Genomic DNA, 13,933 nt, shown 5'->3' with positions numbered 1-13,933 from the left:
CACAATAATTGAGCGTGAATGATGGAAGAACTAAAGAAAGAAGCAGCAGTCTTGTCCTATAATTGCATCGCATGCATCCTTTCAAACTTGAAGTTTTTAATGTCTCAAATACTTGGACGCAAGAAACATTTCAAGATAACTTTCTCACATTTTATACCACCAAATCACGATGCGTTTATAATTACATATTTGTTTCTAACATTAATTTGAAAGTTGATTATCAAGTCTATATAATAATCAGCAATCATTTTTATAAACTTAAACATAATTATTCATTATATGTATATCAATAAACATATGCGTAGACATGGAAGATACAGATGTGTTTTCGTGTCTGATTTTAGATGATTCCTGTGTTGGATTTTTGTTTTTCTGGAACACCTGACATCTGGCACCTATCTCATGTCCAGATTATATTAACCAAATGCTCGGTTAATAGAAATCTCATTCTTGTTTTAAGAAATTCAGAAATCTCATTCAAAGAATTCGATCCCATATGGTGAGTTTGTAATGCTAGTGCTGAGTATTTCTTTGAGCGATAAGGGACGGCACAGGACATTATATTCAGGCACAAGTCTTTTCTTTTCTTTTCTTTTCTTTCTTCTTCTCTTTTTTTTTTTTTTTTTTTTTTTGGTAGCAAAGAGAAGCTTCATTTATATTGCACTGAAAGATACATGGAAGTAACAAAAGCAGGTTGCTGTGTACACAAAGGAGCAACCTTATGCAAGGATAATCTTTTGACTGAAGTCTTTTGACTGACTTGCCGTGGAATAATCTGTGACAGCTGATACCAACCCTAAGGGACGAAAGCAGGTCTTCAAGACTTACCATCGAAGTGGGTCTTGTCACACCCCGAACCCAATACCCGGGTCGGATACGTGATGGCCGCACACTCCTTAGAGCAAGCCCTAAAGAATATGCAAGGCCAAAATAAATCATTACAATCTTAACATCCATAACAATTAATTTCAAATATAATTCATAAAACCTTGCATAATTATAATTTAAATTTCTTTAATTCTCTGATCAGATACTATGACACTCTATTTCTCCTTCTGCTCACCCGTAAATCCAAGTCATAGCCAATCTAAGTCATCCTGTAACTCTGAGAAGAAAAAGAAAGATGAAGGGGTGTGAGCTTTACAGCCCGGTAAGAATTCCCATATCACACTGATATAGTAATATAATCTGAAAATAAGAATAAGCAATAAAATATAAAATCTCATGTTCAATGTCCAGAATAATGCAAACATCCATAAATTTTCTGTCTTATTAAAATAGATGCATCATCATATGTTAACAGGTGAAACACTTTTATTCAACAATTGTTTCATACCTTCTCTTTCATTTCTCTTTTCATATTCACATGATTTTTAACATTTTCTTTCTAGCTCTGGACTATCTGAGTCTATACCTCAATCATCATCTGGATCGAATCCACTTAAAAAGTCTTTCAAGACTGTCCCACGATGAGCTCCTGGCCGGCTGTCCCACGTACGAAAGTCCGTGAGAGGCTGTCCCAGACATAAGCTCCTGGCGGCCTGTCCCAGGCATGAGCTCCTGGCCGGCTGATCCACCTGTAAGCCAGTGGGGGCTGTCCCAAGCATAAGCTCCTGGCGGGCTGTTCCACATGACAAGGCTAGTCCATACCATATATCTCTTTCTTTTCATTTAATCATTATGTGTTGATTTCATCAAATCAATTCTGTCTTGCATTAGGATCAATTCAGATATATCATATCCATATAATCATGCCATCAATCTCTGATACATATATATTGACATAACATACTCATGCTCAAAATCAAATAACAGTATCTCAGGTATTATAAATTCATCGATCTCAAATCCGACGATACAAAATCAATAATACAAGGCCAACAATAAAATAGCATATATATAATGGTGATAATGTACAGGAATTCTTACCTTTACCGGTGACTGATCCAAACACAGAAATCAATGTTCTTCTTTGATTTATGAATTTCTCTAACAAGATATTCCACTCGATATCATATGCAGACAATCATCTCTTCATAACCCTGATCAATATAAAAATCACATATATGGAGAAAATTACCGATAATTGATCCTAATACACAAATCGAGGATCTCTCTTAGGATTAATCAAAATTAGGACTTGTCTATGTATCAAGATCCTCCACTGATCCATAAGACTTCTAGAGAGAAAAAATCCATGAAGAGAGAGAAAATTCTAGAGAGAGAAAGTAGAGAGAGAAAGTGGAGAGAGAAATCTTCGTATCCTTCAGATGAGAAAATCATGGTCGAGATCATCAGAGGTCCTATCAGGGTAACTCAATATGAATCAAGTGTTACAAATTTCGAATAGGATCAAACTGGGATCAGATCTACCGCACGAATTTCGGAGCAATCTCGGATCATCTTATTTTCATCTCAAGTTTATCCTAGAGTCCGTGATGCAGTCAGAGAGAGAGTAGAAAGGTTCTAGAGAGATAAAATCCACAAAAAGAGAGAAAGATCTAGAGAGAAAAAATAGAGAGAGAATCTAGAGAGAGAAACTGGAGAGAGAACGTAGAGAGAGGAGAGAGAAAATTTTTTCTCTCTTCTTCTTCTTTTTATTTTATTTTATTTTTATTTTTCTCTTTCTCTCTTTCTTTTTCTTTTTTTTCTTTTTTTCTTTTTCTTTTCTTTTTCTTTTTCCTTTTTCTTTTCTTTTCTTTTCTTCTTCTTCTTCCTTCTTCTTTTCTTTCCTTCCCGTGGCTTGTTTTTGACCGAAACAGGGGATCTTTGATCCCCTCCTTGGTTGGCCGGCTGGTGGCACAGCCGGCGTGGGGATGGTCGGCGGCCGAAAGAGAGGTGATCCGACGGCAAGAGGCGACCAAACCGGTGGTCGGCGGTGACCACCGACGATGGAAAAACGACAAAAAAAGAAGATTCTTCCACAACAAAATCCGGTGACTCCGGTCGCCGGCGAGCGTGCACATCGACACGGAAAGGAAGGGAAAGGAGAGAGGAAGGGGAGGAGGCTTACCTACGTCGCTGGCGAAGCTTTTTCGGTGAGAAATTGGACGTCACAGTGATGGGTCTCTGTGAGAAATTTTCGACGATTGCCGCCGTTTTGCCCTGGGATTTTCGATAGAAAGGAGAGAGGAGGGATCTCCTCCTTAAATAGGGCCGGAGGGAGCTTGTCTCCGACTCCAATTGGGAGCCGGTGAACGGAGGAAGAAGACTCCCTTCGGGAGTCTTCTCTCCTGTTTCTTTCCTTTTTTTATTTTTTATTTTTTATTTTGGGCTGTGGCTGATTTTGGGCCGGGGTGTTACATTCTCCTCCCCTTCAAATAATTTCGTCCTTGAAATTAAGTTATGTTATTTAAAATAAATTTCAAAGTATACATTCTTCATGTCATTCTCAAGCTTACGATAATGTCTTATATATTATTTATTTCTCATGATCTTATTATAATAAAAATTATTTGAAATTTTAAACTCATCCCTTCTTATTGATTTCTCAACTTTTTGAAGAACTGTAATATTTTGGACTTGTATTAATATACCACCATTATTTGTCTAATACATTCAACTCAAATTCATAATTATCTCAGACTACCCTTGATAGAAAAATAAATAAAGGTTAAACATCGACACTCTTCACAATCATCGATTTCTTTCTGCACTTGATCTTCCAACAAATTTTATATATAGACTCTCCTCTTAAGAAAAATCTCAATCTTCTATATCAGTTTAAGTAACAATATTAAAAATTTTTTTAAAAAAAAATATGAGATCTATGTCAGGATATTCTAAGTTTGAACTAATATCAGAACTATCAAGCTGTTAATAAACTTGAGATATCTAAAATTTTTTGGCATTATCTACAATGAAGCAACCTACTGACAAGATTATCCAGCTATGATCGGATTAGATCAAAATCTGTAGCATCCTTTTATTATCAATAAAATCCTTCCTTATTTGCAACTAATGTATTTCATCTAATTTCTTTTGATTTAAAAGATTAATATTTCTAATCAATTTAATCCACCACGCTTTTGCTGCGCACTCTGATCTTAATTTATCAAATTATAAAAGTCTATCAAAGATAAAAATATCCTTATATGTTAGATCAATCCAGGATAGATCCAACCTTCAAATTTCATATAAGACTTAGGATAAAATTTTAAGTTTCTTTATCTTTACTACCCTTGGGTATAGCATATAAAAATTAAATCTTGATCCACTTTCTATGTTTGAAATCATTGCATAAGTTTCATCACTTTTCAAGAATCCAACATGTCTAGAATCAATTGGAATTAATCTTAGATTTACCTTACAATCATTTAGATAATTTCTAAATCAATCTTTCTTTTTAAAAGAATTAATTCTAACTTGACAAACTAGAAGAACTCAAGCCAACATCCTTAAGTAGAATCAACTTGATTATTTCTTATAGAGCTCCCTTCATCACAACCCTTAATATTAATCAATAAATCCATACAAAATCTTGTCCCTTGTATAAGTTATTCAAAATTTAACACTAACAAGATGTCTTAGTTCAATTTAAAAAAAAAATAATCCAAACTTTGACTTGAATAATTAATACACTTCACCATCTTCAACAATCACAAGAAAAATTAAAAAAATCTAATCCAAAGATAGTAATACGTATTATTAAGGATTTCATCATAACCTGTATATCATACTCTGATAAAATAAATTTTCTTCTTTAATTTAACAACAATATCAAAATACTTTTGATCCACTTAGAAAAATAAACTTTTAATTTAAAATTCAATGCAATTTGAAAGACAAGAAATTATATTCAGAATATGATATTTTGAGTGACCAAAGACTTTTACCAAGATGTGTATCTCGTATTCTCATAATAAAATTTAAGTATATATATATATATATATATATATATATATATATATTCATCTAAATTAAGTTTATATGACCTCTTATAGATTCAAAGTTCAAAAATATTTCTCTCTCATATGATGTAATTTCTTCTTAGACCATACCCTAATTAACTTTCTTTGATAAGTCCAAAATTCATAATGCTCAGATAATTATCATCGAAATTAAAAAAAATTATCATGATCTTCAATCATATAAGTTTTACATTCCAAAATCCTCTAGTATACTCAACATATCTTATCAATACCTTCCACTTTATTCCAAGGTCAACTCTTTTCATACTTAGGTCAATCTTACTAATTGAAATTTAAGATATAACTCGTCAATTTTATTATAGATAATATATGCCACTTATGCATAAATTTCATCTTAATATCTATTGATTCGAAATCTAAATATTGAATCTTCTCTATCATGTTCCTCATGATCATAACCTAAGTTCAAATATCACTAAAATTATAATTCTGAATAATTATAACCTTAAACTCAAATACCACTTAAATCATATTCTCTAATGATCATAACCTAAATTGTAATATCATTCTATTACATCCTTGATGATCATAATCTTAAACTCTGATATTATCAATCATACTCTATTGATTATAATCCCAAAGTTTTGATATCACTTATATGACAATCCCTAGTGACCTTAAACTTGGGCTGTAGTACTGTTCTGTCATATCCTAATCACTTGTATCATTGTCTCCAAATAAACATCACCTAACCTCTAAGCTTAGATGCCACTCCGTCACATCCTACTGATCTTTACATAAAGTTTTAATATCTCTTCATAATCTCTAGTGATCTTAAACCTAAGCTTTAATACATTCTATCAAATCCTAATCACATATATCATATTTCCTAATGATCATAACCTATGCTCTGATACCATTTTGTCACACACCGAACCCAACACCCGGGTCGGATACGTGATGGCCGCACACTCCTTAGAGCAAGCCCTAAAGAATATACAAGGCCAAAATCAATCATTACAATCTTAACATCCATAACAATTAATTTCAAATATAATTCATAAAACCTTGCATAATTACAATTTAAATTTCTTTAATTCTCTGATAAGATACTATGACACTCTATTTCTCCTTCTGCTCACCCGTAAATCCAAGTCATAGCCAATCTAAGTCATCCTGTAACTCTGAGAAGAAAAAGAAAAATGAAGGGGTGTGAGCTTCACAGCCTAGTAAGAATTCCCATATCATACTGATATAGTAATATAATCTGAAAATAAGAATAAGCAATAAAATATAAAATCTCATGTTCAATATCCAGAATAATGCAAATATCCATAAATTTTCTGTCTTATTAAAATAGATGCATCATCATATGTTAACAGGTGAAACACTTTTATTCAACAATTGTTTCATACCTTGTCTTTCATTTCTCTTTTCATATTCACATAATTTTTAACATTTTCTTTCTGGCTCTGGACTATCTGAGTCTATACCTCAATCATCATCTGGATCGAATCCACTTAAAAAGTCTTTCAAGACTGTCCCAGGATGAGCTCCTGGCCGGCTGTCCCACGTACGAAAGCCCGTGAGAGGCTGTCCCAGGCATAAGCTCCTGGCGGACTGTCCCAGGCATGAGCTCCTGATCGGCTGATCCACCTGTAAGCTAGTGGGGGCTGTCCCAGGCATAAACTCTTGGCGGGCTGTTCCACATGACAAGGTTAGTCCATACCATATATCTCTTTCTTTTCATTTAATCATTATGTGTTGATTTCATCAAATCAATTCTGTCTTGCATTAGGATCAATTCAGATATATCATATCCATATAATCATGCCATCAATCTCTGATACATATATATTGACATAACATACTCATGCTCAAAATCAAATAACAGTATCTCAGGTATTATAAATTCATCGATCTCAAATCCGACGATACAAAATCAATAATACAAGGCCAACAATAAAATAGCATATATATAATGGTGATAATGTACAGGAATTCTTACCTTTACCGGTGACTGATCCAAACACAGAAATCAATGTTCTTCTTTGATTTATGAATTTTTCTAACAAGATATTCCACTCAATATCATATGCAGACAATCATCTCTTCATAACCCTAATCAATATAAAAATCACATATATGGAGAAAATTACCAATAATTGATCCTCATACACAAATCGAGGACCTCTCTTAGGATTAATCAAAATTAGGACTTGTCTATGTATCAGGATCCTCCACTGATCCATAAGACTTCTAGAGAGAAAAAATCCATGAAGAGAGAGAAAATTCTAGAGAGAGAAAGTAGAGAGAGAAAGTGGAGAGAGAAATCTTCGTATCCTTCAGATGAGGCAATCATGGTCGAGATCATCAGAGATCCTATCAGGGTGACTCAATATGAATCAAGTGTTACAAATTTCGATAGGATCAAACTGGGATCAGATCTACCGCACAAATTTTGGAGCAATCTCAGATCATCTTATTTTCATCTCAAGTTTATCCTAGAGTCCGTGATGCAGTCAAAGAGAGAGTAGAAAGGTTCTAGAGAGATAAAATCCATAAAAAGAGAGAAAGATCTAGAGAGAGAAAATAGAGAGAGATTCTAGAGAGAGAAACTGGAGAGAGAAGGTAAAAAGAGGAGAGAGAAAATTTTTTCTCTCTTCTTTTTCTTTTTATTTTATTTTATTTTTATTTTTCTTTTTCTCTTTTTCTTTTTTTCTTTTTTTTCTTTTTTTCTTTTTTTTTTCTTTTTCTTTTTCCTTTTTCTTTTCTTTTCTTTTCTTCTTCTTCTTCCTTCTTCTTTTCTTTTCTTCCCGTGGCTTATTTTTGACCGAAACAGGGGATCTTTGATCCCTTCATTGGTTGGCTGGCCGGCGGCGCAGCCGGCGTGAGGATGGTCGATGGCCAAAGGAGAGGTGATCCGACGGCAAGAGGTGGCCAAACCGATGGTCGGCGGTGACCACCGACGATGGAAAAATGATAAAAAAAGAAGGTTCTTCCATAACAAAATCTGGTGACTCCGGTCATCGGCGAGCGTTCACATCGGCACGGGAAGGAAGGGAAAGGAGAGAGGAAGGGGAGGAGGCTTACCTCCTTCGCCGGCGAAGCTTTTCCGACGAGAAATTGGACGTCACAGTGATGGGTCTCCGTGAGGAATTTTCGGTGATTGCCACCGTTTTGCCCCGGGATTTTTGATGGAAAGGAGAGAGGAGGGATCTCCTCCTTAAATAGGGCCGGAGGGAGCTTTTCTCCGACTCCGATTGGGAGCCGGTGAACGGAGGAAGAAGACTCCCTTCGGGAGTCTTCTCCCCTGTTTCTTTCCTTTTTTTTTATTTTTTATTTTTTATTTTGGACTGTGGCTGATTTTGGGTCGGGGTGTTACAAGTCTTCCACGTAGAAAGTTCTAGGACTACTGTTTGGTTTCATGTCTCACGCGGAGGACATCCTCACGGCAGAAAAGTTAAAAAGAAGACAAACAAATGGACGATGATCCAGATGTGCAGTTGATTAAGCCCAAGAGGACCTATCGCTATCGTCTTGGATAGCCATCGAAATATCAGATAACGTCACTTTCAACAATTTGACCGGCTGATATTACTACTTTAACATTATACGCGCTAAATCTTGCCCTGATCCCTCCCCTGCGTTTCAACCATGATACTAAAAAAGTACTGTAAAATATTGTACATAATTCAACATCATCCATCTTAAGATAGATGGCCACACACGTGTATTAAAAAAAATTATCAATAAAAAAAATTATAAATCTCAAAAATATTTGATAGTTTGGATAGCCATCCATTATTAATATTTGATAGTTTGGATAGCCGTCCATTATAAATAATGGACGGCATCTAATCATGTACAACATTCTGTGGTATTTTTTGAGTACCATCAAAAATCTCATTTCTTCAACCATATGATCATTGATATCGTTCTCGAACAACGACGATTGCATGCATGATATTTACACGTGCCAGCAATCAAGACCGTTGAACAATTTTCTGGAATCCAATCGCAAACACAAGTTTCTATGCAAGATTAACCAGCTTAGGACCATCCCCTCTATGTAATGTCACACCTTATGTACAAATACAACTTGACAGTTATATAAAAATATATTATAAATCATGTATTATCGTAAATCTATCATGAATTTCATCTATGATTTCATCTGATTTATTATTCACATCTCGTTAACATGATTCAAGTCAATAATTATCTTTCAGTTTTCCACTAATCATGTTCACACTTCGGCCTATGACTAGCAAACTATAATCCATACTTCGATTTATGATAGCAAACTAAAATATCCATACTTTGACCCATAATAGTAAATCAAAATATCCATCCTTTGACCTACGATGGCAAATTTAGATACCCATATTTTGACTCATGATGGCAAATCAGAATGTTATGATTCAGCTAAAATATCACAATCCAACCCGTGATTGACAGTCCACATCATCATTAGTCCAAATTCTCTTACACGATTAATAAATCATTCAATAATTTTAAATTGTATCTTTTGCTCCATTTCAAAATAGCCAATGTCTTATACTAAACAATCAATATGTGATACATATATATAATAAAGAACCATATGCTTATATATTCGTATCAATGATCATACTCTAACGATGATCATTTGGCATAAAATCAAAAATCATCATATATAATAAAAAAATATATACATACATACAGATGATCATGTAAAGAAATCATTATCCCTATCTATTTCAGACTCAAGCACAGCAATTGATCAACTCCTTGATCAATGAATCCAGGGACAAGATGTTCCATCTCGACATCTTGTGCAAACAACTACACCTTTACATAATCAACGTCAACATAACAGCCATAGACGATTATGGACAGTGAAAATATTAAGATAGCACTGTAGGCCTATGACTCTTCCCAAGGTCAATTGATTAATCTAGATTTGTCTAGATTTTGGATCCTCCACTGATCCATAGAGTATCTAGAGAGATAAAGTAAGAAAATAGAGAGAGAATAGAAGAGAGAGAAAATAAAGAGAGAAAAAAAGAAAGAGAATAATTTTTTTTTCTCTTAAAATATTTTTCTAGTTTTCTTCTCTTCTTCTCGTCACAGAAAAAAAAAGAAAGATCTCAGACCGACCACCTTTCATAGCAGCAGTGACCCCAATGACTGGCGATAGTGGCTCTAACTTAGGCTACTCGATCACAGCCATGTCTCACAAGGATGGTTGTCTTGGTGGAAGAAAAAAAAAACAAGAATAGAAGGCTTAATCCAGAGCTAATGGCTCAATCAGGTCATCAAAGTCTTTCTAGGATCCAGGAGAAAGAAAAAAAAATTGAACAAGAATAGAAGAGCAATACCACAACTCTGATAATAAATTGACAGTGGCTTATCCAAATGCTCGATAAAAAACCGAATAAATCCCATGAATTTCGCCAGTGGTTTGAGTAAAAGATTAGGGCGATACTTGGACGAAGAAGGGAGGAAAATTTATAGGCTACATCCTACGGCTTTCATTTGAGCCCTATGAGCCTTCTAGGACTATTCTTCTCCATCAAAATCGAAGAAGACGATTTTGATCTTGAGTCTTCCTCCCTCATGTTAGGCATATGAGCAGTGGCCTTAGTGGCCCTTCTAGGCCCATCTTTGTTGGACCAGGCCCACAAGGAAACAGGCCCTTGCATCAATTCTACACATGATGCCTTAATCAACACCGGTGCAGAGGAATAAATGAACCGCAATCTCATCAACAACCACCTAACATGCAGAAGTGCGTCCTGCTTTGATAGTCAGATTGCATAGCACCAGCTAGCCGAAAGAGGAAAAAACGATCTTTGGGCAAGAAGACTGAAAAGAACAGGATAAACTAAACATGATCAACAGAGGATGCAGTAGCATTGTAGAAGCATCAACCTTCAGAGTAGCTCACTCCAAACAACTTGTACAGGTACCAACCACCATATTTAGACAACAATATATCTGACATAACAAGGCAAGAAAAAGAGCTCACAATCCCCACCCCACCACCCTTGGGGGAAAAAAAACCAAGAAAAAGAAAAGAAAAAAAAAAAAAAAAAAAAAAACATAAAACCAACCAACCAACCAGACATACCCAAAATGCATCATCAGATGGCCGGTCCAGATTCATCATATATCCTGAAAGATGCAAAAACAATATCCTGAAAGAACATCTAAAAGCACTTCCTGTGAACAATGGCCGGTCCAGATTCATCATATTCTGCCTTTGATATCCACATCTGAAATGCATTTAGAATAAAAGGGCAAGCAAAGAAAACCATCAGAAGATAAGGAAAATAAGGCACCAAGGCAGATCCAAAATAGGGGAGAAAAGACAAATGATGATGGTTTACCTGCTGGAATGTGATAAGAGAAGCCAAGATGGAACCTCCAATCCACACACTATAATTCCTTTCAGGTGGTGCTACCACCTTGATCTTCATGCTGCTAGGAGCAAGTGCGGTGATCTCTTTGCTCATACGGTCAGCAATGCCCGGGAACATAGTGGACCCTCCACTAAGCACAGTGTTCCCATACAAGTCCTTCCTGATATCTACGTCACACTTCATGATAGAATTGTAGGTAGTCTCATGGATACCAGGGGTTTCCATACCAATGAGAGCAGGCTGGAAGAGCACCTCAGGGCACCTGAATCGCTCAGCCCCAATGGTGATGACCTGGCCATCAGGTAGCTCATAGCTTTTCTCAACTGCCGAGCTGCTCTTGGCAGCCTCGAGCTCTTGCTCATAATCAAGGGCTACATAAGCAAGCTTCTCTTTAATGTCACGAACAATTTCCCGCTCAGCTGTGGTAGTGAAGGAGTACCCCCTCTCAGTCAAAATCTTCATCAAAGCATCCGTCAGATCTCTACCAGCAAGATCAAGCCGCAAGATAGCATGTGGAAGTGCATATCCCTCATAGATCGGGACTGTGTGGCTGACACCATCACCAGAGTCCAGCACAATACCTGCACAGGGGGGACAAATGGGGCTGATATGTATTACCATTTGGTAAGCAATTTTTAACAAGAAAAAAAATGAGCCTGAAAGTAATTTGTCAAGTTTTGACAATGCATTTTTCATTTCATCATCTGGACCATGATAGTTTCCGCAAGACAAAAAATTCGTTTCTTAAAACCAAGGAATTTCAGTTTCTCCAAGAAAACCATAACTGAATGAAGGCATGGCACTAAATACTGCATCAGAGAGATTCGGATCCTAATAAGTTAGTATAGTTCTGCCTGAGAAGGAGGAAGATAAAACGATAGCAAACAGATTGCTGTTTTCCTAAATTTGATCACAAATTTAAACACCAGAAAATTACCATAAATCTAATGATCCCTGGAAATGATGAATGTAAAACAAAGAGAGAGAATCAGAGCTTAATGAAGCAGCCAGAAGGTTAACTTGTGGTGACCAAGGTAGCAACAACAACAGAGAGGAAAATTTTGATGCCATGTCTTTCAGCAAATAATCTTGACTAGTTCTTGGGTGAAAGAATAAACAAACATTCAAAAAACCTTTGATCACCAACATACCAATATAGCACAACTAAACAGAATAATCTAAAAATTGGAAGAAACAGAAAAACTATGTCGAAGTACCTTGACTGAGGAGGTTCGATAACCTAACATTCAAATAAAGAATATAAATAAACATACCTGTTGTACGTCCACTGGCATAAAGTGAGAGGACAGCTTGAATGGCAACATACATGGCAGGAACATTAAACGTCTCAAACATTATTTGTGTCATCTTTTCCCTGTTGGCCTTTGGATTCAGAGGGGCTTCTGTGAGAAGAACCGGATGTTCTTCAGGTGCTACACGGATCTCATTGTAGAATGTATGATGCCAGATCTTCTCCATATCATCCCAATTACTGACAATTCCATGCTCAATAGGGTATTTCAAAGTCAGTCTCTTGGACTGGGCCTCATCACCAACATATGCATCTTTCTGTCCCATCCCAACCATGACACCAGTGTGGCGGGGCCAACCAACAATACTTGGAAAAACAGCCCGGGGAGCATCTTCTCCAGCAAATCCAGCCTATTGCGAAGGATTCAGGGCATTTTAGTTAAATACAATACACTATATGAAAACATTAAATGCAACTTCCTACATTCTTTCCTAAATATCAGTCCTACAGTATGATACCAAACATATTTCTCACCTTCACCATCCCCGTTCCATTGTCACAGACAAGGGGTTGAATGTCCTCGGCATCAGCCATACTTTATGTTAAACCTCCACACAGCCTATCCATGAGAAGGTCAGAAGTTATGTCACGCCCCGAACCCAACACCCGGATCGGATACGTGATGGCCGCACACTCCTTAGAGCAAGCCCTAAAGAATATGCAAGGCCAAAATAAATCATTACAATCTTAACATCCATAATAATTAATTTCAACAATAATTCGTAAAACCTTGCATAATTACAAATTAAATTTCTTCAATTCTCTGATCAGATACTATGACACTCTATTTATCCTTCTGTTCACCCATAAATCCAAGCTATAGCCAATCATAAGCATCCTGTAACTCTGAGAAGAAAAAGAAAGATGAAGAGGTGTGAGCTTTACAGCCCAGCAAGAATTCTCATATCACACTGATATAGTAATATAATTTGAAAATAAGAATAAGCAATAAAATATAAAATCTCATGTTCAATATCCAGAATAATGCAAACATTCATAAATTTTCTGTCTTGTCAAAATAGATGCATCATCACATGTTAACAGGTGGAACACTTTTGTTCAATAATTGTTTCATGCCTTGTCTTTCATTTCTCTTTTCATAATCACATGATTTTTAACATTTTTTTCTGGCTCTGGACTATCCAAGTCTATACCTCAGTCATCATCCGAATCGAATCCACTTAAAAAGTCTTTCAAGACTGTCCCAGGATGAGCTCCTGGCCGGCTGTCCCACGTACGAAAGCCCGTGAGAGGCTGTCCCAGGCATAAGCTCCTGGCGGGCTGTCCCAGGCATGAGCTCCTGGCCGGCTGATCCACCTGTAAGCCAGTGGGGGCTGTCCCAG

The 13,933-nt window shown here is 36.2% G+C and overlaps 1 protein-coding gene across 1 annotated transcript; it reads right to left on the bottom strand.

The window, feature by feature from the left end:
* Positions 1 to 10,722: 10,722 nt before the first annotated feature.
* On the bottom strand, positions 10,723 to 13,234 carry LOC140852955 (actin-7-like). The gene is made up of 4 exons (XM_073247012.1): positions 13,065 to 13,234; positions 12,553 to 12,940; positions 11,246 to 11,859; positions 10,723 to 11,131 (listed from the first exon to the last, which is right to left on the bottom strand). Exons 1-4 carry the CDS (start codon positions 13,122 to 13,124, stop codon positions 11,066 to 11,068), a joined length of 1,128 nt encoding a protein of 375 aa, XP_073103113.1. The 5' UTR covers positions 13,125 to 13,234; the 3' UTR covers positions 10,723 to 11,065.
* Positions 13,235 to 13,933: the final 699 nt, after the last annotated feature.

The sequence above is a fragment of the Elaeis guineensis genome, chromosome 12 (genome assembly GCF_000442705.2).
Source record: "Elaeis guineensis isolate ETL-2024a chromosome 12, EG11, whole genome shotgun sequence".
Classification (NCBI taxonomy): Eukaryota; Viridiplantae; Streptophyta; class Magnoliopsida; order Arecales; family Arecaceae; genus Elaeis; species Elaeis guineensis.
This window is presented reverse-complemented; position numbering and strand designations above follow the sequence as displayed.

Excerpts from the sequence above, each read along its gene's own strand:
- LOC140852955 (XM_073247012.1), bottom strand. The coding sequence starts at position 13,124 with ATGGCTGATGCCGAGGACATTCAACCCCTTGTCTGTGACAATGGAACG. Across the intron at positions 11,860-12,552 it reads TGCCAGTGGACGTACAACAG|GTATTGTGCTGGACTCTGGT; the intron begins GTATGTTTATTT and ends CCCCCTGTGCAG. Across the intron at positions 11,132-11,245 it reads CTCTTATCACATTCCAGCAG|ATGTGGATATCAAAGGCAGA; the intron begins GTAAACCATCAT and ends AATGCATTTCAG.